Consider the following 23,646-nt stretch of genomic DNA (forward strand, 5'->3'; position numbering starts at 1 on the left):
ATTCAAATTAATAAATTATTGAGTTTTGAAACTTTCTTGTGTAGTTAAGAAGTAAAAATAATAATTTAATGTCGTAAAACCACACAACCGAAAAATGCCTTAGAACATCTGATCCAATCATTTAACAGATGAAGATGATTTTCCTCAAGTCAAATAAATTAGTGGTAAAGCCAAGACCATCTAAGCCCATGACTTAATCCAGTCTTGCTGACCACAACGTATCCCCAAATAAATCTGTGCATATAGCAAACCCTCTAGTCTATGACAGCCAGAAATGTTCTCCCATGTACCCTAAAGAACCTATTTATTATGTTAGCCCCCATGCACAGAGAACTCTGCCTCTTTCCTTGAAAAACTAAAACACATTATGTGTTTGCCAGGTCCTAAACTTCAAAACACATAAGGTAACCAGGAAAAATAAAGTTAAAAAATAGAAGAAATATTTCATTTCAAACATGGAGGAAAGACAAAAGATTTACTTTAATCCTAGAGCCTAGCAGATTATATAAAAGATTTGTTATCATTTGTCCTTTAATATAAGTTTTCTACACCAGAATGAATTAAAAAGTTACAAGAACCTGAAACTAGCACAATACTGTAAATCAACTATACTTCAATTTTTTAAAACAGGAAAAAAAAAAGTTATAAGAATGAGGAAATGAAAATATTGTTTTAAGAAAGTTAAACTAAAGACTTTGCTTTCATAAAATGAATAAAATTATGCATATTACATATCAAAAGAAAAGAACACATTAAAGATCAACCATTTTTTAAAGTGAAAATGAAACTAGGTGCAAAGTAATATTTCTAGAATGCATACTATTTCCAATGTACTTTAATATCAATGTATTTTATTATAAATTCAACAATATGTTAAAGAGAGGTTATAAAAAATGTACCAGCCACATAATTGAAGTTGGGTATTAATACAATACCAGAACTGCATCTATAACTTGAAGTTTTCTAACTTTTAGTCCCAGAAACTTACTTTTACTTTCGAAAAAGTAGCTAGAACATATGAAGGTACATTCACAGGATCCTGTACCTCATGGGTTTTTAAAGGTCTAAATAGAAAAGTCATTGTACTAATATTACTTTACCATTTAATATAGTTAAAATCCCTGTCAAGCAACCCTAAAATTGGGACTTGATATATTTACTATGCTACTTAACTTTCCCATAAGTAATTATTATAAAATCATAAGACTATGTGAATCGAAGAAGGCAAACAGAAATAAAGGCTTTCATAGTGACTGTAAAACTTAGTTTATTTTTTAAAAAGTCACTTAAGGAAGTAATAAATAAATCCACAATCTGGGAAACCTTAACACCCCTTTCTCAGAAACTGACAGAAACGACCAGAGAAAAAAATTGGCAAGGATATAGAAGATTAGAACAACATTATCAACCACCTTAACCTAACTGATATTTATAGAACACTTTACCCAAAAACACATATATGTGCACATGGAAACTTAACCAAGATAAACCATACACTGTGCCCTAAATGAAAATTTGAAATGTCTGAATTTTACTGAGTATGTTCTCTGACCAAAATGGAATTAAATTAGAAATGAATAACAGTAAGATATCTAGAAGAGTCCTAAATATTTGAAAAGTAAACAATATACTCCTAAGTAACCCGTAAATCAAAGAAATCACAAACGATATTTGAAAATACATTAAACTTCAGAGTAATGAAAATACATTATAAGATGGAATTTGGAGGGAAAGAGTTGCATGCAGAGTGAAGGTGGCCCTTGAGAAAGGGGAGCCCTGTACCCTGTTATTTGGGCTGAGTCCTATGACAAGGGGTGAGGTTTAGTCAAACCTCAGATGTGTTTACCCAGCCCTTCTTTCTTAGGTAGTACTCTAGAAATGCAGGACCCCACATAAGAAATGTTTGCATAAAGTATAAAGGCAAAAATTTTAAAAACCTTAGTAGAAATGGAAAGAACCACTGAGCCCATAGGGGGCCTTGGGAAAGAGAACAAGAACCAACTCAAAGGTCATCTTCACAGACACATGACTGGGTTCCAGAGGTGACAAATCACTCAGTGGGTGATACAAAGGATCAGATGTACTCCCCAAATACCTAGGCACTGGAAACGACGATGTTAAGAGAAGAATGCCACTTGAGGCACAAAATACATCTGTATATCCTCAAGTTCACAATATCAGGACCCAATTTACTAGATGTGAGAACAAAAACGTTTTGTCATCACTCCCAAAAAAAGGATGAAACCATGAAGGCATAAAACAATTTAACTATCATCAACTTTGATGGGTTTTATTTCATTTCCCTGAAAGGTACTGAATACCTTTCCCAGGCTCTCAGCTTCCATCTTTACTACTGAGAGTCAAAAACCCTCACCATCCTGACACAGATCCAGTCTGGCAACTCAGTCAGAGTGGTGTATTTGGCCTTTAAAGACAAAGTCTACTGAAATGTGACTGGTCACAAGCCCTCCTATTTAACCATATTGTGATGGCTTTATTTTTCATTCACATTAGTATCGGTACTTTATAGAATCAAATAAATCTTTAAGCACTGTGATAGCAAAATTGAAATCTTATGAAACTTAGTTTATAATCCTCTCCCTTAAGTAGTTTAGCTTACGTTTCTTTCTCCTTTTCAAGTTGTTTACTCAATTCTGTGGCTCTAAGCTCTAAATCTGTGTTCAGCTGTCTTTGCTCTTGTAGATCCTGCAAAGCTTGCTCCTTGCTTGCTTTAACTTCAAGAGTATCAGCTTCTAGTTTCTATGGCAGAAATATAATATAAAACCATTTTAATGTCAATGATTATCTATTAAACATTATAACATTTATTTACACTCAAATTGGTGTTGACATAACACACAAAAATAACCAAAAATATTTATGTTATAATAAAAAACACATTCTGAAGCCATCACTGAATAAAGAAGCCATTTATCTTGGAATCTTTCAGAAGACCTAGCAGCTGGCTTTATATATGAGAGGCAGTCACTAAGTTTTTACTTTTTAAAATGAACTCTGAATAAGAGAATAAATTTAATTATATTTATTACTTGAGTAAAAGTTATTAACTCAAGTATGAAAAAACTAAGTAACAGGTTCACACATGGGCCCACTTAAAATATATAAATAATCCTGGGACTTCCCTGGTAGAGCAGCGGTTAAGAATCTGCCTGCCAATGCAGGGGACAAGGGTTCAAGCCTTGGTCTGGGAAGATCCCACATGCCACGGAGCAACTAAGCCCATGCGCTACAACTACTAAGCCTGTGCTCTAGAGCCCACGAGCCACAACTACTGAGCCCGCACACCTAGAGCCCGTGCTCTGCAATAAGAGAAGCCACCACAATGAAAAGCACACGCACAGCAACGAAGAGTAGCCCCCGCTCGCCACAACTAAAGAAAGCCCACGCACAGCAACGAAGACCCAATGCAGCCAAAAATAAGTAAATTTATTTTAAAATAAATGATAAATATATAATCCTTTATATCCAGTTAACAACACTGATGTTATATAATTATAAATATTCAAAACTAAAATGGAGTTGTCACGTCATCCTTCTCATTAACACCTATTGACCCTAAATATAAAGCCAATTAAACTTCTGATTTTGCTTCTTTAATCTCTTGGTCTAGAGATTATTATTCTTCACACTGTGGTTTCTATCTCATACATATACATATAACTGTATGTATTTTTACAAATTTATAAAATCAAATTGTTAAATATATAGTTTGAACGTCTATAAGCAATGCTTTTCTTGTATAGTTGTAAAAATTTTGCATACTATTTTATAAGCCAATTTAGGTACCTGTGGCTCTTACTCAACACTTACACTGGATATTCGATGTAACTATGTTAATTCTATTAACTACATATATACACAACCACACACATATATATATAAAACAGGTGGAATACTTCCTAAAATAATAATTACAAAATGTTAAATATCCGATATTGTCATAGATCACAATAGACACTAGTGGTTCTAAATATCTTTTCTTTGGGGGGGGGCGGGGGGGCACACCACGAGGCATGCGGGATCTTAGTTCCTTGATCAGGGATCAAACCCATACCCGCCCTGCAGTGGAAGCGTGGAGTCTTAACCACTGGACCACCAGAGAAGTCCCTAAATAACTATTTTTAAAAGATACTCAAATAGAATTCTCATTAGATGCCTTTCATCTAAAAAAAGAGACCAAAAAAAAAGTTTTTCTGTTCTTTTCAACCATTACATCATGTAATTGATCATACCATTATCACTGACCATAAAGAAAAGGGAACCCATAAATAGAATTGTAAATGTAATTTTCTTCTTCCATGTTATGTTGGTATAGATGCACATATAGAAATATACATAGCCCATGATTCTATAATTGTACAGAAGTGCTTCATCTGACTGTGAAGGTATAAGTTACATATATAGTAACTTGAGAAATTTTTCTTTAACTTATAGAAGTTCTAATTTAAAGGACAAAGGACTCAGGTCAAATCCTTCTCTAATATGTGTAGTCATTTAATCTCTTTAGTATAAATCAATACTCTCACTTGAAGTTGTGTTAAAGAAAGAAGCAATTTACCATAGTGTAAATTATAATAGTTTTAATAACATTAAATTAGAAACAAAATCCAAAGGGTATAAATGTAAAATGTAAAAAAAGGAAGAAATATACCATACTGGAATATTACATTGGAATACGGAGGGAAGGAGACAGGAATGATAGGGCAGAAGAGACTTCACAACAATAAAAAACTAAGTTCCTTGTAATTATAGAGTAGATCCTTGGTTGGTTGTCTCTTTAAAACACTTACACATTACAATGCAACCAGTATATATGTAAACTGCTATTTGTAAAAGCCATCCATTAGTGAAGAAATTAAAAGTAAAGGTGGAATTCAAAATTAAGACATGAAAAAACTACAAGTAATTTTTTAAATTGGTATATCACAACTTCACATTTGTTTGCAAATTTAAAATCTTTGATTCCTTCTAGGTCATCAATTCCCATTGCTACAGCAGTAGAAAATATGGCTACAGTTTCCTTTATACAAACCTTAATTTGACCTTCCAATTCTTCAGTTTTCTGTTCTAAAGAGAGGTATTTCTCTTTATATTCTTTAAGATGACTTTCCAGCTGACTGCAATGTTCTTGCTTATCCTGCAACTTTGTAGTGACCTGATCCAACTGAGTAGTGATCTTATTTAACTCCTATAAAAAGTACAATTAAAGATAACTTTAGTAAGGTTTACTTTGCTGTAATGCCCAAATGTTTGGTCAAAGTAAAGCAGAAAACTCTAACTTTATTTAAGAAACTATTTTGAGTAAGACCATAGATAAGTCTAATAATATATCAGAGGTTATATTTACCCACCAATGGAAAGGACCTGAACTGAAGTTGTACATAGTCTGAGATACTACGTTTACATACATAAGAGCTCAATAACTTTTTCTAGGAAGAGTTATTTTAGGAGCCAAAAGATACAACAGAATATTAAACAGGCTAATAATAAAATAAACTTTTATACTATAATTAAATGTTTTCAATGTTCAAAACACCATTTTTTAATATAATTTTTTTAATTACAGGGATTACATTATGATACTTGAACAATTCATTTGGAATATCTAGTTGCACAGAAAAAAACAAAATAAAAATTACTAGTAAATCCACTACACACAGATAATTACTATTAATGTTTTGATAACTCTCCTTCTAGTCTTTTCTGTATGTTAGTTTCTATTTTTTGATTTGTACTTTTAAAATAAAGGAGGTTGCTTTACATACTGTTTTACTGTAACCTCCTCTGTTTTTACATAACAATGCATCATGAAACTGTGACATTATTTTCTAAAATATCATTATACTGTGTAAATTTCTATTTTATCGATACAGACCATTTTTTAGCCAAATGTCCTATTTTATATTCTTAGATTGCTACAAACCTTTCTGCAGATATGCAGACTGCATACTTAAAACTGCGATTATTTCCTTAGGGTAAAGGACTAAAAGTGAGCTAATGAATATGAAAAATCCTAAAGGTCTTAAAATAGATATATTGCCAACCAGCTTCCCCTACCACCATCAAAAGGTTGAACTAATGTATACTATTGCAAGCAATGTATGGAAGTGGCTTGTTCTTCTACACCATGTCCAATCCTTCCAGTGTTAAACACATACACACAAACATTTTACCTTAATAAGGGCATATTCCATTACTGTCTTAATTTGCAATTGGTTCTTAATGAACTTGAGGATTTGCTAATATAGTTTTGATCACTTACTTTTTTTTGTAGTCACTTATTTCTTATGTATAAGTGTTTTAAAGATCAAAAATATTAACCCTTCATCAGACATACTTCAGAAAATGTTTTATTCTTTTGCTACTTGCTTTAGAATTTTGTAATATTTTTGGCAGGTAAATTTTAAACTTTTATGTGATTATTCTTATAAATACTTTTTCCACTATAGTTCCTGGCACTGACCTAATACTTAAGAAAATACTTTACAGATGTATTTAGCAATAATGTAAATAACAATGTAAAGTAAAAAGCAAGTTGTAGAACAACATATATAATGATAGTATATGTATAAAACAAAAAGATCTGTGTGTGTGTATATACACACACATATATTTTTGTTCAATGTTTATATAAGTCTGGAAGGATACATACAAATTTAAAAGCAAAATTTCCATATAAGGAGAAAAAATGGATTGGGGTTAAGGGTAAATATAGAAAATGATTTTGTTTTGTTAACTTGATACACTACTATAAAAAATGTTTGGACCAACAACCAGTATTACTTCTCAAGCAAAAAGTAAACTTTAAAAATTCCTACCTGGTCAAAGGTAAGAAAAATCTACCAGCATTTTGACCTTGGCCCTAAAGGAGGAAGCTTTTATTCTACCAGAAGTGTTGAGAAGAGTAACTTGTGTATTCTTTCCAGCCCTACTTACTCCTACCCCCAAGAAAAGAGAGTAACTCTTACTATTGAGATAGAATACATGGTGCTCTTTTCCTGCTTCCAAGTGGGAAGTATATCTGGGTCACGGCCTGATTACCTACTTAAAACAGTTGTGGAAATCTGTCTCTTTCCCAGTCATTGGCACTTGATGGGATGAAGCAACAATTCAACAATTAGGAGTGATTATTTCAGCTCCACACCAAGGTCTATATTATGGGAGAAATACAATATTAAGAAGCTCAACCATAGCTGCACAAGTTGAGCTTTATCAAAAACAAAGATGATTTTTTTTTTTTTTTTTTTTTTTTTTTTGCCACGCCTCTTGTCTTGTGGAATTCTTAGTTCCCCAACCAGGGATTAAACCCGGGCCACCATGGTAAAAGCACCAAGTCCTAACCACTGGACTGCCAGGGAATTCCCAAAGATGATACTTTTATCTCCATCTGTCTGACTCTTGCATCTACCACTCAACTGGTTCTGAACTCAGGGAGAAATTAAGGAGAATAAGCAAGTCAATCACAATATTATATAAAACTGAGTATCATTTTTACATGTTTCCAGTTAATTTATCTACCAAAACATTAGGTTATGGTAAGAAATTGCATCAGGTTCTCCTACCTGCTGTTTATCTTGTAATGCGTTTTGGGCTGTGTCCAAATGATTTTGAAGATCTGCTCTTTGAGCAGTTTTTGCTGCTTCTGCTGACAGCAATAATTCAGTTTTGGCTTTAATCTGTAACAAAATTTACAAGTCATTTAATTTGTATTTAGTTCTTGATTTCCCCTTGCTTGAGTGTACATTACTTTTGTCACTAAATAATTTTAAAAAAATTAAATCTTTTGGCAGAAAACATAAAGATTTAGACATTAAAAAATAAGTATGTGATAATCCCCCAAACAGGAATGAGTAGGAGAGAATACTCCTAATAATGCTTGAATAAATGATAAAAAGATGTCCCTATATAACAGCAAAACACTTATCCCTCTCTAAAATTGGACATCCACATATTGAATTATCTGTAACTCATCTAATAAATATATTTTTTAAAGAAAGAAATGTGTATCTTCTTTTTCCAAATTCTAATAGTATACTTGTTATTTTATTATATTATTTCTGATTTTCAATGGAATTATTCTCCTCAAATAAAAAAAATTAAGGCTTAGAAATGTTTCTATAACTTTCTCTACTATAGTACAGAATAAAAAACGAATGATGAGAATGAAGAAAGAAATATGTCTTAATTCCCACACCATGATTGACTCACTGAGCAAGGCTTCCATATTGGCCTCTGAAAGAAAACACATTAAAATACATAATGGTACCATACAAAGTTGGGCTTTTTTTTTTTTTTGGCCGTGCTCTAGGCTTGCAGATCTCAGTTCCCCAGCCAGGGGCTGAACCTGGGCCCTCAGCAGTGAAAGCGCCAAGTCCTGACCACTGGACCACCAGGGAATTCCCTAAAGTTTTTTTTTTTTAACCAAACATTTAAAAAAATCAAATTCAAAATAATTCAAATATATGTAACAGAAATCTAATGGTATAATAATATCAAACAACTTTGAACTTAGGAAACAATAATAAGGGCTTCATGAAAAAAAAAAGTGAAAAGATCTGGTAGTTTCAGGAAGAGTAATTTGCTGGGAGAGAGAGAGAGAGAGACGGAGGGAAAGAGAGAAAGGCAAACAGGAAAGCTCAACAAACTGTCTAAATACAACCTTTATGTAATTCCTATTCCTAATTTTTTTTTCCATTAATAAGTAAGGCAGGGGGTGGGGAGGGAGAGACAAACAATTTAAAATACGTGATGGCCTAAAATTGGTGTTTTATTCACGCAAACTCATATTAAGTTACATAATTCGATATTACCTGTATATCAAGCTGGGAGACCTTCTCCTTGCTTTCATTTAACTGACTACTTAATTCATTAATGCTGGATTCTAGGGAAAGGACGCGGTCTTGTGCAGCTCTGAGATGTGCCTTCTGCTCTTGCACCTGGTCATGCAAATTCTCCTGGGCTTGTTTATGACTTTCTGACTGATTCTTCAGCTTCTCTGTTAGTTGAGTTACCTACCATATAAGCAAGACTCTAATTACGAAGGTCACAAATGATGTAACTAGAAACCCAAATTTAAGCACCATGAGAATGTTAAAGTGCTCTACGATAGATTATCTTAACTTTTTTTCGAGAAACATTATTCACATCTTTCCAAAAATAAGTAAACATAATCTCTCAAAATCATAAGAATAACATCAAATTCAGAGATTCCTATTATTTTTAAAACCAACTCTACTGAACTATAATTTAGATGTAATAAAATTCACCCAATTCAATTGTACAGTTTGAGGAGAGCTGATAAATACATACATTCATTTAACCATCACCACAATCAAGCAAGAGAACATTCCGATTACCCCCAAAAGTTTCCTCATGCTCCTGTGCACTCAGTACCCTCCGCTCATCTCTGGCCCCAGACAATCACTGATCTGATTGAGTAATAAGAGTTCCTTATATATCCTGGATGTTTCTGAATTGTCAGATATAGGTACTACACATATTTTCTCCCAGTCTGTCTTGGCTTTTATTTTTGTAATGGTGTCTTTTGAAGAGCATTCATTTTTCATTTAGGTGAAATCCAATTCATCTGATGTTTCTTTGGGGTACTCTGGTTAGAATTCATTGAGTTTCTTAGATCTGTGGTTTCATATTTTTAATCACATTTACAATTTTTTCAGTCATTATTTCTATAAATATTTTCCTCCTCCCCACTCTTCTTTGACACTCATTGTATGTATGCTAGATTACATGATACTATCCCACAGGTCATTAAGGCACTGTTCATTTTTTTTCCAGCCTTTTTTCTCTCTGTGCTTCATGGTGGACAGTTTCAATTACCTTGTCTTAATGGTCACTGACACTGTTTTCCATTTGCTTAATCTATTATATTCATCCAGTGAAATTTTCATTTCAGATTTTTTTTAATCTCTAGAAGTTCTAATTTTCATTCTTTCCACTTCTATTTCCATTATTATAGTTTTTTCTTTATATCCATAAGTATATTTTATTTTTTTAAGTGTAAAGGGTTTTTTTTTTAATTATGTGTAACATAGGCAAAATTATTTTATTTATTTATTTATTTTTTTTATTTATTTTTGGCTGCGTTGGGTCTTCGTTGCTGCCCACGGGCTTTCTCTAGTTGCGGCGTGCGGCGGCTACTCTTCGTCGCAGTGCGCGGGCTTCTCTGATTGTGGTGGCTTCTCTTGTTGTAGAGCACGGGCTCTCGGCGCGCTGGCTTCAGTAGTTGTGGCACAAGTGCTCAGTAGTTGTGGCTCACGGGCTCTAGAGTGCAGGCTCAGCAGTTGCGGCACATGGGCTTAGTTGCTCTGGGGCATGTGGGATCTTCCCGGACCGGGGCTCAAACCCATGTCCCCTGCATTGGCAGGCAGACTCTTAACCACTGTGCCACCAGGGAAGTCCTGGCAAAATTATTTAAGTCAATAAATTTTTAAGGAATTTCACAAGTTCTGATTCTTTCCACTGCCAATCACCTTAGTTCCTCCAAACTCAAAATCTTCAAGATAAAATAGCCCTTTCAGAAAGTTGTCATGTGAGTCAGCCCACAATTCTTTTAGTTGGGCTTCTTCGATCTCCAGTGGAATACGAACACACTTCAAAATTCCCCACCTGTAATCTTTGGGATCCAATTTCCTCAAGCAATTTACTTTAGGACCACGTTTAGGGTCAGGAGACGGATCTGCCTGGTTTTGAATTTGACACCCTCTAAAAATGTATTAGGCTCAAATCATATTCACTCCTAAGCCATCACACCCTAGAACAATACAGATCGTTGGGATATGCCAATACCTTTTTAATATGATTTTTTTAATTAATTTATTTATTTATTATTTATTTTTGGTTCCATTGGGTCTTTGTTGTGGTGCATGGGCTTCTCATTGCGGTGGCTTCTCTTGTTGTGGAGCATGGGCTATAGATGTGCAGGCTTCAGTAGTTGTGGCATGCGGCTCAGCAGTTGTGGCTCACAGACTCTAGAGTGCAGGCTCAGTAGTTGTGGCGCACAGGCTTAGCTGCTCCATGGCATGTGGGATCTTCCTGGACTAGGGCTCGAACCCGTATCCCCTGCATTAGCGGGTGGGTTCTTAACCACTGCGCCACCAGGGAAGCCCGCCAATACCTTTTTAAAATCCAGACACTGTGTTCAAGATAAAAGCCTAAAAAAAGAAGCCATCTTTGTTTCATGTCAACATTAAAATTAGAGTACTAAATCAATGCAGCTGATAATTTAAAAGCTTAAGATATGAGGGAAATTATCAGCTCTATAATCCTGGAAGCAATCTTTATGTTTATCAATACACCCCCATCATTTGATTCTCTTTTAGGTATCATGTTCCTTCTTATCTGTATCAAAACTCATACTGGGGCTTCCCTGGTGGCGCAGTAGTTGAGAATCTGCCTGCCAATGCAGGAGACACGGGTTCGAGCCCTGGTCTGGGGGGATCCCACGTGCCGCGGAGCAGCTGGGCCCGTGAGCCACAACTACTGAGCCTGCGCGTCTGGAGCCTGCACCCGACAACAAGAGAGGCCGCGACAGTGAAAGGCCCGCGTGCCGCGATGAAGAGTGGCCCCTGCTTGCCGCAACTAGAGAAAGCCCTCGCACAGAAACGAAGACCCAACACAGACAAAAATTAATTAATTAATTAATTAATTTTTTAAAAAAACCAAAAAACTCATACTGAACACTGAGTTCTGGGTTGCAAAAGAGGATTTATTTTTGCACCTGTCTATAAGTCTTTGTCCACAAATTAAACAAAAACAAACACAAGTGCTATATAAGTATATTTTTAAAGCTGTGTTAAAGTACTTGTCTGATGACTCTATCCTCTCTCATTTCAGGTTCTGTCTCCATTGAATCATTTTTCTCCTGCTTACAGCTCACATGTTTTCTGCTTCTTTGTGTGTCTAGTAATTTTTTTTATATTTGTTGTGACAAGTCTGGATTTTGCTGTCTTCTTTCAAAGAATGTTGAATTTTACTCCAGCTGACAGTTAATATACTTGTGGTTCAGCTGGACCCTTTCCAGGCTTGTTCCTATGCTTCTTAGGTCAGGTGTAGGCTAGCTTTCAGTCTAGGGATAGTTTAGCTTTACTCCGAAGGGGTGACATTTCTGGGGTTTCTACTGAATGCCCCCAAGTGTTCAACCATGTCTTTCTGCTCTGACTGGCTAGAACTTGAATGTTTCCCAGCTCTGTGAGTTCTAATCATTTTTCAGCTGCAGCTCCTAATAATTGTTCACTGCCTGGCCTCATGGAATCTCTCCTTATGAGTGTAAAGATTAGCATTCATTGAAAGGTTCAAGTGTATCCCTAAGCAGATTTCTGGAGCTTTTTCTCTACATTGTTCCCTCCTCTCTGACATTCTGCTCTGCAAATTTGAGTTCAACCTCCCTGAACTTCAAACCTCTCATGTCTTAGTTCGTGAGACCACTGTGCTTTCCTTGGATTCCCCCGACCTGCACCAGTCTGAAAAATGTCTCTGGGTCAAAAGTTGGAATGGTCAAAAGGCTCACTTCACTTGCTTCTCTTCTCTCAGGGATGAAAACCTGCTTGTTGTATAATGTCTGAAAACAGTGGTTTTACACAGTTTTTTCTACTTTTCTAGTTGTTTACGGTGGGAGGACTTAATAGGTATCAGTTACTCCAACATTGCCAGAAGCAGAAGTACATAAATTTGACTTTTATTTATTCTTTTTTCAAAATTGTATATGCGTTTCAGATCATATTTGTATAATAAGCAATGTCAAGTTGTATGCAACTTTTAACTATAAAAACTAGTCTAAATAATTCTTCATAAAAACTGGTAACCTAGGCTAACTTTGAAATTTGGGGGAAAAATTTGTGTTATATTCTAATACCCAAATTAGAAAAGTGATATGACCTACTTATACTTTAATACTTTCTCGTTTAGATAATTAGAATTCTCTTATTGGACAATTCTTCCCAAAAGTGACTATACATTCTTTACAGTTTGAAAATGTATTAAGCTAAATTTTATAAGTTTCACTTAAACTAACACACAGATGTTAGAACGATAAGGCAACTTACCAAAATTATTATTAGCTATGTATTCCAAACACATATACAATATCAAAATACAGGTAACCACTAAGCCTGGTTATTAACCAATACATAGTAACAACTAACACTTGATTAGTGGTTTTAGTTTATAAATATATTTTGTTATTTACTTTTTTCAAAACATCACAAAATGTCATGAGGCAAGTATATATTATTAATTACTTTTCAATATGAGCTAACTATACTTTTCAAATGAGCTAACAAGGTGAAATGATTTGCTCATGGTCATCACAGGTAATAAGTTACATCCTGGGACATGAACTGAGAGTTCCTTCATCAAATCATGTTAACTTATTTTCACTACAATAGCAACCCACCTCTAAGGTAAATGAGATGGTATTTGTCAGAAATACATAATAATTTTTAAAGTACTAAAAATAACAGAAGAATCATTTAGATAAAGCACTTAGTAAGATTTAGAGAGATAAAAGTAAATTTTAGAAATAGAATACACTTGACAAGCTTACGTGTTCTTGTAATGTATGGTTTTTTTCTTGTAACTGGTTAAGAACAGCAGTCTCTCCCTCACCAGCCTCAATTTTTGCATAAAGGTCTTCTCTTTCCTTTTCTAGTAAAGAAATATTTTCTTTACTCTTCTGTAATAAGGCTTCAAGGTTCTGGATCTTTTGGTCCTTATCACCAATTTGACGTAGTACTTGTTCCAAATCATTCTGTAAAGAATTGAAAACTACTACCTTAATGATAGAGAACTTAAAAAGTTATTCCTCAAACAAAATGATAATAAATAAATTTTAAGACTCAAACTCTTAGTCTTACACATTTTTTACTAATCATTACATCTTAACATGGCAAATTTAATTAAATAATTAGAACTATATACTTCACAATATAAACCTATATTATTGATAATAAACTAGAATTTAACCAAAATACCCCTTCAATTAACCACATTCTTACTCTCACACTCTGAGCTCACCACCTACGACGACTCTTGTTTACTCCATTTCAGACACGTGGGACTCCTCATTATTCCTAATCACACCAGGCACATGCCCACCTCAGAGCCTTCGCACCAATTGTCTCTTCTGCCTGGCACACTTCCTCACAAAGTCACATGGCTCATTCCCTCTCCTTCCAATGTTTGCTCAAATGCCACCTTCTCAATCATGCCTACCCTGATCATTACATTTAAAATTGCAGCCTTTCCAAATACTCCCTCTCCTGAATATTTTTTCTTTCCATAGCACTTATCTTCTAACACTAAATAATTTACTTATCTTTCATGTTTATGTGCCTCCCTCTGCCCCCTCACAAGAATGTAGGCTCCAAGAAGGTGAAGATTTTTATCTGTTTTATTCATCGAGGTATCCAAGACCTGTATGTTCTAAGATACTTACTGAATGAACAGAAAAGTAAGTGATTGTACTCTAACGCACATACACTCATGAAAGATCATTTCAATACCCCAATAGGACTTTTCTGTCACTACATCAAGGGATCCCTCTTCTTTACTTCACCAAGGACCGTCATGTTACACAGAGCACTTGCAAGAGCCCACATCCAGAGCAACATTCATTAATGTTGAGAGCTATCTGACCCACAGCCTTTGCCTCTGCCTCAATCATTCTAAGAGAGCCAGAGAGCCTCTACCCAGAACAAGGCCCTAACAAGCCCTTATGCAAACTTTATAGCAGCCCACACCACCCTCCTGAGACAGAGCCAGCAACCCCCTGGTACCCTCAACGAAGTGTGCCAATATTAAAATATGTGAGATCAGTCACTTCCAAACATGCTTCTTATCCCTCTAAGTTTCAATCACGAAACGATGAAAAGCAACCTAATCTCTCTGCTCTCATCCTCTGTTCCTGCCACTAAGAACCCTCTCTGCACATTCTACCAATCTTCTGGAAACACAGTTTCAGGGCTAAGCTTTTTCTAGAACTATCACTCTATTTCCAAGTCTAACTGAAGTTTGGTGCTCCCTGTACAGATGCTGATTCCCCATCAGCCCTCTCTGATATGTAAGGACTGTTCTGTTGGGCAAGCAGGAGAGGTTGACTTTTTCTAGATTTCTTCACCGCCATTACTCTCTCCCTCAAGTAAAAGGTTTATGCTGCTTTGGGAATTATGTATTCATTTATTCTACCCTCTATGCTGTGTTGCTATCATCTATAAATCCCTACCTCATTCACTGAAGACTTGAGACCTGATTTAGTCTTTCTCTCAATCCCAATTTCTGCCAATTTCCTGGGAAATACAAAATACATAGAGAATTAAGAGTACAGCCTCAACATTCATATCATCTTAATTCCTGGACCTTTATTCATTCTATTCAATCACTCACATGCAGGATCTTGTGACCACCTGAAATTGTTCTAGATTAAAAAAATGTCAATTATCTTACTCTGTGACCACAACTTCCTGACCGTCTTCCAATTTCATGACCTCATTTCTGCTCTTCAATGTTAAAGAGACATTAACCTCAATTTTATTCTAGCTTATTTAGCATACACCTAGCTTTTCTTCCTGAACCTCATATATGGATATGAACTAACCTTAACTATTCTTTCATCTACATTCTCCATTTCCTTTTACCCCCCAAATTTCCAATACAGCCACTCCAAAAAAAACCCAATCCTAGATCAATGGTGCAATCTGCTTTCTCCACACCTACATTTCTGAGCACTATTAGAGCAAAATCACAAACCTCCATAGATTGGTGCCACCACAAATTTCTAGACTCCAACCTCTATTATATACTCAGAATCATCTTTTCACTCCTGTCACTTGAGTGGGGTTCTCATCCTCAAATATTCCCCTAAATAACCATTTAAAAGCTTAATCTTAATCTCCAAATTCTTAATCTCTGTCCACTGGACATTCAGCTATTACTATTCAAACTTAACCTGGGGGGTGGGCGGTGCTAATATTATCTTCAGGAATGACCTACCATGATTTTTCTTCCTCTTACCTATAAAATTATATATAGACATATATAATTCAAAAATATTTACACACTACTATAGGTAAAATAGATAACCAACAAGGACCTACTATATAGCACAGGGAACTGTACTCAATATTTTGTAACTGTAAAAGAAAAGAATCTGAAAAAGAATATATATATATATATACACACACACACACACACACATATGCATATGTATGTATGTATTATGTATCACTGAATCATTTTGCTGTATACCTGAAACTAACATAACATTGTAAATCAACTATACTTCAATAAAAATAAATAATAAAGTAAAATATATTTAAATACACACACACACACACACACACACACACATCCTTTCTTCAAAGGATATCCTTCACAGGATAAGTTTGAATTTACCACCACCCACTGTATCAGTGACATCATAGCTTATGAATACCTTATTCCTTCAGTCACCTCCCCTTCTCCAATATCCTCAATTATTCCCTCTCTACTAGTCCCTTTGTCCTACATAATAAACATATTCAGGTATCTCTGATTCTCAAAACCACTTCCTAGACCAAGTCCCACTCCAGTTTCTGCCCAGTCTTTATGCAATTCACATTTTAATTTCAAAAGTAATGCATATTTACTTTCCCAACTCCCTCATCTCTCATTCACTCATCAATCAAAAATCAGACATTCATGTCTATCACTTTATTGAAATTATGTTTCACAAAGTCACTAATTCTTAACTACTTAACCTAATGAATATTTTTCATTTATCATACTGGGCGTCCTCACCACACACCCACATTTGAAGTTGCTGCTTACTTCCAACTTTTGACTCTCCCTAGTCCTTTGGCTTTCACTCTGCAAGGTCTCCTTAATTGCTCTGATCATTCTTTCTTTGAGCTGTTCTTCCTCTACTCATTCATCCCTTAAATGTTAGTGTTTCCCAGAAGTCTTGTGTTACCAGTTGTCTTTTTTTCTCATTACACTCTCTCCCTGGTTGATCACATTTATTCTAATAATTCCATTTACCCCATAAATACTGTCTCTCACAGCTAATATATAGCATGGTCCTCTCCTTCAGGCTTTAAATTAATACATCCCATAGGTGCCTCAGGCCTTGTCCAAAACTGAACTCACCGCACTGGCCGTCTTTCTCAAGTTCATTAACACAGCTGATGATACCTCCCTTTACCATGTACCCAATGTTATCAGTCTGCAAGCCATTCCCTTTCTCTGTCATTCCCTACAACTATTAATTTACCTCCAAAGTAGTATTCATATTTCTCCAAAGTAGTATTTTACCTCCAAAGTAGTATTTATTTTACCTCCAAAGTAGTATTCATATTTGTCCCTATGATATTTTTTAGCAATTGCTTAAACTAAGACCATCATTATTAGGCTTCCCTGGTGGCGCAGTGGTTAATAATCCTCCTGCCAATGCAGGGGACACGGGTTTGAGCCCTGGTCCGGGAAGATCCCACACACCGCGGAGCAACTAAGCCTGCCCGCCACAACTACTGAGCCTGTGCTCTAGAACCCGCAAGCCACAACCCCTGAGCCCACGTGCCGCATCTACTGAAGCCGGGGCACTCTAGAGCCTGTGCTCCGCAACAAGAGAAGCCACCGCGATGAGAAGCCCGTGCACCGCAAAGAGTAGCCCCCGCTCGCCACAACTGGAGAAAGCCCGCGTGCAGCAACGAAGACCCAACACAGCCAAAAATAATAAATAAATAAAAATAAATTGATAAAAAAAAGACCATCATTATTTTTCACCTAAACTACTGCATATATTAGGCTTTTAACTGATCTCCTGTTTCAGAATATTCTCTCCAAAATTCATGTTTTACAAAACCATGAGAATAATCTATTTAAAAATCAAATCTGGCAATGGCACTTCTATCTTAAGACCTTCAATACCTTTCTATCTTCAAGCATAGATAGAAAGGCCTTCCATAAACTTACCCATGTCTAATGCTCTAGGCTCTTCTCCAACTCATCTCTAAATTACACCTTAAGCTCCAGCAAAACCTAACAGTTTAGTTCATACCAGCTTCACTATTCTTTTCCTTGTAACTTCTACTTGGAGTATACTACTCACTATCACCATCTTTGCAACCCAGAAACATCTACACAAACTTTGCAACAGATTGCCCCTTCTAAGGAAATTTTCTGTAACTGCTCTTTTCCAAATTATATCCGAGCTACATAACTGTCTTCTCTATGCTATCATAATAATTTTATACACATATATATACCTAGAACTATACTCATCACATCTCTTTAATTAGTTTTTAGGACTTTTCATAATGAGAGACTTTGCCTGGCCTCTTTGCCATCCTTTTCTTATTCCTCCCCAGAGACTGAGAATTTAACTAACTGGAAAGCTTGGAATAAGGAATCAAGGATGTTTAACTCAGCCCCTTGCTCTCCCCTCAGTCTAAGAGACAACCTGCCTATAAGAAGGTAAAAGGCTGTCATTCCCAGCTTTGTCTGTGACTGGATGAATAAATTTAATTCTGCGGTACATTATAAGAAAGTCCACTTGCCTGCAATCTATGCCAAATTCTCTACCTCGTCTTTACTACTCTATTTTTTTGCTACTCTTTATAATAAAACTCCTAGAGTTATCTATATTCATTGCATCAAACTTCTCTCTTCCCATTTTCTTTTGAACCCTCTCCATCAGGCTTTTGCCCCTCCTTCTCTTTACAAATTGCTCTTACCAATGTCATCAGTGACCTCATGTTGCCAAATCCAACAGGATTTCCAGTCTTCATCTTGTTTGACCTCCATCCTTTCAACTACCCGAGCCAAAATCCTTGGAATCATCCTTGACTTCTCTGCCAATGCCCCATATCAATCTATCGGTAAATCTGTCAGCTTTACCTTTAAAGTATATCTAGAATCTGACCATTTTTCACTACCTGCACTGTTTCCACTCTGATCCAAGCTGTATCATTCTTGTCTCAATTATTATAGTAGTCTCTTAGCTAATTTCTTTGTTTCTACTTATGTGCCCCTACGGCCTACTCTCAATACAGTAGCCAGAGTAATCCTACGAAATTATAAGTCCGATCATGCTACTCCATTGCTCAGAATCCTCCAATGATTTCTCATCTCACAGTAAAATCCTTAAAATTACCTATAAAGCTCGACATGTTCTGATCCTCTGTGATCTCTATGGCTGTGATTCCTATGGCTTTTAACTCTCTTATCACTCACACCACTCCACACACTGGCTTCTTGATGTTCTTGTACACCTTCCCTTCCTTTAGATCTTCTCAAAGATGCCTTCCCTGGCAACCATATCTAACATTGCAGTCCCACCTCCAGATCCCCAGATACTTCCTACTCCCCGTCCCTTTTTTCATCTCCATAGCACTTCCACCATCTAACACACTATATATTTTGCCTATTTACCTTGGCTAGTGTTTGTCTTCCTCACTAAGCTCCATGAGAGCAGACATCTTTGCCTATTTTCTTTGCTGCCATATCCACAAAATCACTTCCTTGGCTAAGATTAGACATTAATATATATTTGTTGACTGACTGAATGAAAGAACAAATAAATGAATACAATATTTGGATCTCTAACCACCTGACTCCCATGCTACTATCCAAACTCAGAAGGGAAAGAAAGGCATATTACTTACTGTCTCCTTTCAACTCCAACATTGCTTCTGTGTGTATATCATTAGATTGCCATTTCCTAGAAGGCAGGCACTGTGTCTTACTCAGCTCTCTAATTTCAGTGCTTACCACTGGGCCTGACACACAGTGCTCAATAATATTCAACGAATTAATGAAAGACCGAAGGAATAAATGAATGTCAAATTCAAATTCATTTCAAACATCTGGGTACTGTCTTCTGCTCACCGTAACAAAAAAAAAATTTAACTTATTTCAATCTTCTGAGCTATACTATAGAATCTGTACAAATTTAACTCAGTCACATTTTCTATACCTACAATTCCAATGTTCATATGATAGTTCTGAAACAGGGAAAGACATGACCAATAAACAGTAAGTTCTATTGTAGGAAATACAAAATGTTATTTTTTACTGAGGTAAACTAAACTGAGAAATTTTATTTGCATTTTTAATTTCTAAAATAAGGTATTTTTAATAAACAATAATAAATAAATAATTTATTATGTATAAATAACAATTTAAATAAATAATATATTTTATTTAAATAAATTTAGTAAATTTCTTTAACAGAAATTTAATAAATTTTAAATTTTTATATAAATAAATTTATAATAAGTAACAAATCTATTTATAATAAATATTTTTTTAATATTTTAGAAAAAATTTTCAACAGAGCAATCAAAAGAAAAGATTTTCTGATTATCCAGATACTGAAAATAATCAAAACTCTTCATAATCAAGTACTTTGCATTATCTAATTTCACCACAACAAAAGGATAATGATTTGGTTAATTTTTGTTTAAAAGGCTAAAAATTCAAATACTATTTACCTGAGCTTCACGAAGTTTTGCTGTAGTGCTTTGCTGAAGAGCTTGTTGTTCTTGATGCTGTTGCTTTGTTTTATCTAACTGATGCTGCAATTCTGTGGAATTTGTTACTTTTTCCCTCAACTTAAAAAAAAAAAAAATGAAGACTATCAGTTGACAACTTAAAGGCATAATGCTATCATATAAATATCTGGTAGTACTTCAGATCTCACAATTCTCAAATCTGAAGAGAAAATTCAATTCAAACAACAGATAAAAATCAACTTTAAAAGCAATATCTCATTACTTATAGAATCGTAATCTCATGATTAAGAAATTATTCCTCAAGAATTGATTCTCATCCTGAAAAGTATAAAATTCTTTCTCCAGGTTGGCAATTAGTTTATTATTGTTTTTATATACTAATATGATCAAGGAATTAATTATATATAATTAATTATATATTTATTTTTAATTAATTATATTTGTAACATTATCAATATTTGTTTTACTTTTTTCACAACAATCATAATTATCACTTATTGGGAAACAACAGCATGATCTACCACACTAAGATTTTGGGTCTAGAAGAAAATCTTTTGCTGAAGCTACAGATTTTAACTCTCAGGGTTTGTTCAAGTCTAATAAAAGACGTACTTTAATTATAACTTTTACTTTAACCAAATAGCAGTTACCATTTTTGCCAACTACAGCTTAAATTAGATAGCATAAAATCTTATGTTTAATTTTTAAAAGAGAAAATCCTTAAATGCAAACTCAAAGTTTATATGCACCAACTACATGTCATTAATGCCCTCAGCAACTATTCATTTTTCAGAGTCATTAGGAATTGGTCCTTCCTGGACAGGAAGACTCTTCTTGAGCAGCCTGACAGGTTCACCCGGAGAATTTATCCTGCCTAAAGCTGAAGAGTAGCCTTCTTTGCACATTTTTGCTGAGAACTTTAGGGAATACAATCACAACAAAATGACTTAATGTAGTCAATAAATAGGACGTTTTAATTGGGGAGAAATAAAAGTCCCAACTTAAAGTTAAAAAAATCCAATTAAAGCTCTTGACCATAAAAAAAATAAACACAATATTTAAGGTGCCTCAAATCTATCAATAAATGTACTAATGTAAACTCATTTGAAATGCGAGCTTACCTCTTCTTCTAAACGAGAAAGTTTGAGCTGTAGATCAGCCACTTGTTGTTCTTTATCCATCAGCTTTTCACTTGAAAGCTGTCTCTGTTCCTTCAGTCTACCATGAGCTTCCCCTAGTTGGCGCTCTGTCTCCAGAAGTTTGCTATGTAACTTTAGAAAAGGAAAAAAAAGTAAGTACTTATGTATAAACACACCTACAATCACCACCATTACTACTACCACCTACTTTCCAAACAATGTTTTATTTTTCACCAATATAAACATAATATATTAATTTTCATGATACTTTAGAGGAACCTAATATCCAACTGAATTTTAATCACATAAATTATGACTCACATAAAACTGTAACCAAACATCACAGGTTTCAGGGTTTTTGCACTCTTTAAAAAAAAAAAAACAAACAGCAAACCCGAGGCTTTTGTTTAGATATGTGTTGTAATCACTTGAAGAACTTAAATAAAACAAAACTTAAAAATTAAGACACTTTAAGGCACATTCAGACCTATTCCACTGTGGTTTTTAGAATCCCAAAGTGATTCTTGTTGTTTTCCCATAATTATGAACCACCACAACTGACTTCTTATATTTGGGTACTGAATAGAGCACAAAGCATTCTCAAGTCCTCAAACTGGCACACGATTTCCAAATAAAAGAGAGGAAAGAATAGTTTCTTAAAATATTAGGTGATTCTCATTCATTAACTTTAAAATTGCCACCTAGCTAAAACTAAAGGAGAAATTTGTCTTGGTGCTAGAACTATCACTTTCTCAAATTCCTTATTTTCGCTAATACTACCAGAAATAACAGCTGGTTTCTCTTGTGGGATTGGCTGGGGGTGGGTTCATTAAAAAAAAAAAAAGTTTGTATTAATTTTAGAATTACTGCACAAGTGCTGGGAGTACAGAACAAAAAAAGAGTGGCATGGAGATAAGGATGCAAGACATTCGGCAAGGCTTACACACTAAGAGTACTTCTATACCCCACCCTCATAACACATTAAATCAAATCTCAGCATGTGCCTCAGCAAAACTGGAAATTAATAACAAGCATTCTATACAATTGCTTTCAATCAAACCCATTCATGTTAAATCTGAAAATACTGAGAATCTATAGCCTTTGTGTCATAGATACACTTATATGCTCTATACTTGCATATTTCTCCATAAAAATTCACAGTTGGCAAGGAAAAAATAAAGTTCTATCAGAAGAGTGGACACCCACTATTTTCTTATGCTATGAAGCAACCTGCGGCTGTCAAAATATATCCTATCCTCAATAAAGAAAACCGAAGTGGATTTCTAAAGTAAAGCATGCTTCAACCTAACTAAAACAGGAATCAGTAATAGTTAAAGAGAAGACATTTATTTTATTCTTGTCCTAAGCCAGCAACCTGACATCTCTCCGTTTTCTTCTTCTTCTTCTTAAAATGCAGTGAATTAGCACTGTAGTAACTACCCAAACCCTCTCCTTCTCACTACAAGAAGTAGATCCAATCCTGGTATGTGAAAGCAAAGGAGGCCTTCAAAGTAAATTCATATTTCAAGCATCTAAGTGCTTGATCTCTTACAGACAGGCATCACCTACGTCTAGTTCCTGAACTTGTTGGATAAGAATCACCCAATATCATTATTAACACAAAGATAATCAGACTTCTCCCCTAGAAGTTTAGATTTAGTACATTTGAGCTGAAGCCCAGAAATCCATGTTTTCATAACAAGAATCAGATGATATTTAGTTTCAGGAATCATTTGCCAAAAAGCGACACTTTAAAAAGCAGCAGTTTTCAATCTCAACTACAGAGTACAATCACAGGGGAAACATTTAAATACACCAATGCCCAGGCCTACGCCGGAGATTATGGCATAACTGAGTGGAGGGTGAGGCCTTGATATTGGTAATTTCTTAAATTTCCCCAGGTGATTCTGGTGTGCAGACAGAGTGAAGAACCACCAAATTAAAGATAAGTGTTGCTCTGGATGTAGAAAACAAACTTATGG

At 35.0% G+C, this 23,646-nt stretch overlaps 1 protein-coding gene and 1 non-coding gene across 3 annotated transcripts in view; both read right to left on the bottom strand.

Annotated features, from left to right (window-relative positions):
* The window catches only part of EEA1 (early endosome antigen 1), a 134,862-nt gene that overhangs the window by 32,914 nt on the left and 78,302 nt on the right, over positions 1–23,646 (bottom strand). For both annotated transcript variants that reach the window (XM_068560277.1, XM_068560278.1), the window contains 7 exons: positions 21,647–21,796; positions 20,505–20,624; positions 13,583–13,786; positions 8,832–9,032; positions 7,584–7,697; positions 5,054–5,209; positions 2,621–2,760 (listed from right to left, as the gene is read on the bottom strand). In XM_068560277.1, the coding sequence (XP_068416378.1) occupies positions 2,621–2,760; positions 5,054–5,209; positions 7,584–7,697; positions 8,832–9,032; positions 13,583–13,786; positions 20,505–20,624; positions 21,647–21,796 (1,085 nt within the window). The remainder of the gene's footprint in view (positions 1–2,620; positions 2,761–5,053; positions 5,210–7,583; positions 7,698–8,831; positions 9,033–13,582; positions 13,787–20,504; positions 20,625–21,646; positions 21,797–23,646) is intronic.
* Positions 11,680–11,808, bottom strand: LOC137775992 (small nucleolar RNA SNORA40). The gene has a single exon (XR_011076117.1). It is a non-coding gene; the product is annotated as a small nucleolar RNA SNORA40 (small nucleolar RNA).

Source organism: Eschrichtius robustus, chromosome 13 (genome assembly GCF_028021215.1).
Source record: "Eschrichtius robustus isolate mEscRob2 chromosome 13, mEscRob2.pri, whole genome shotgun sequence".
NCBI lineage: Eukaryota > Metazoa > Chordata > Mammalia > Artiodactyla > Eschrichtiidae > Eschrichtius > Eschrichtius robustus.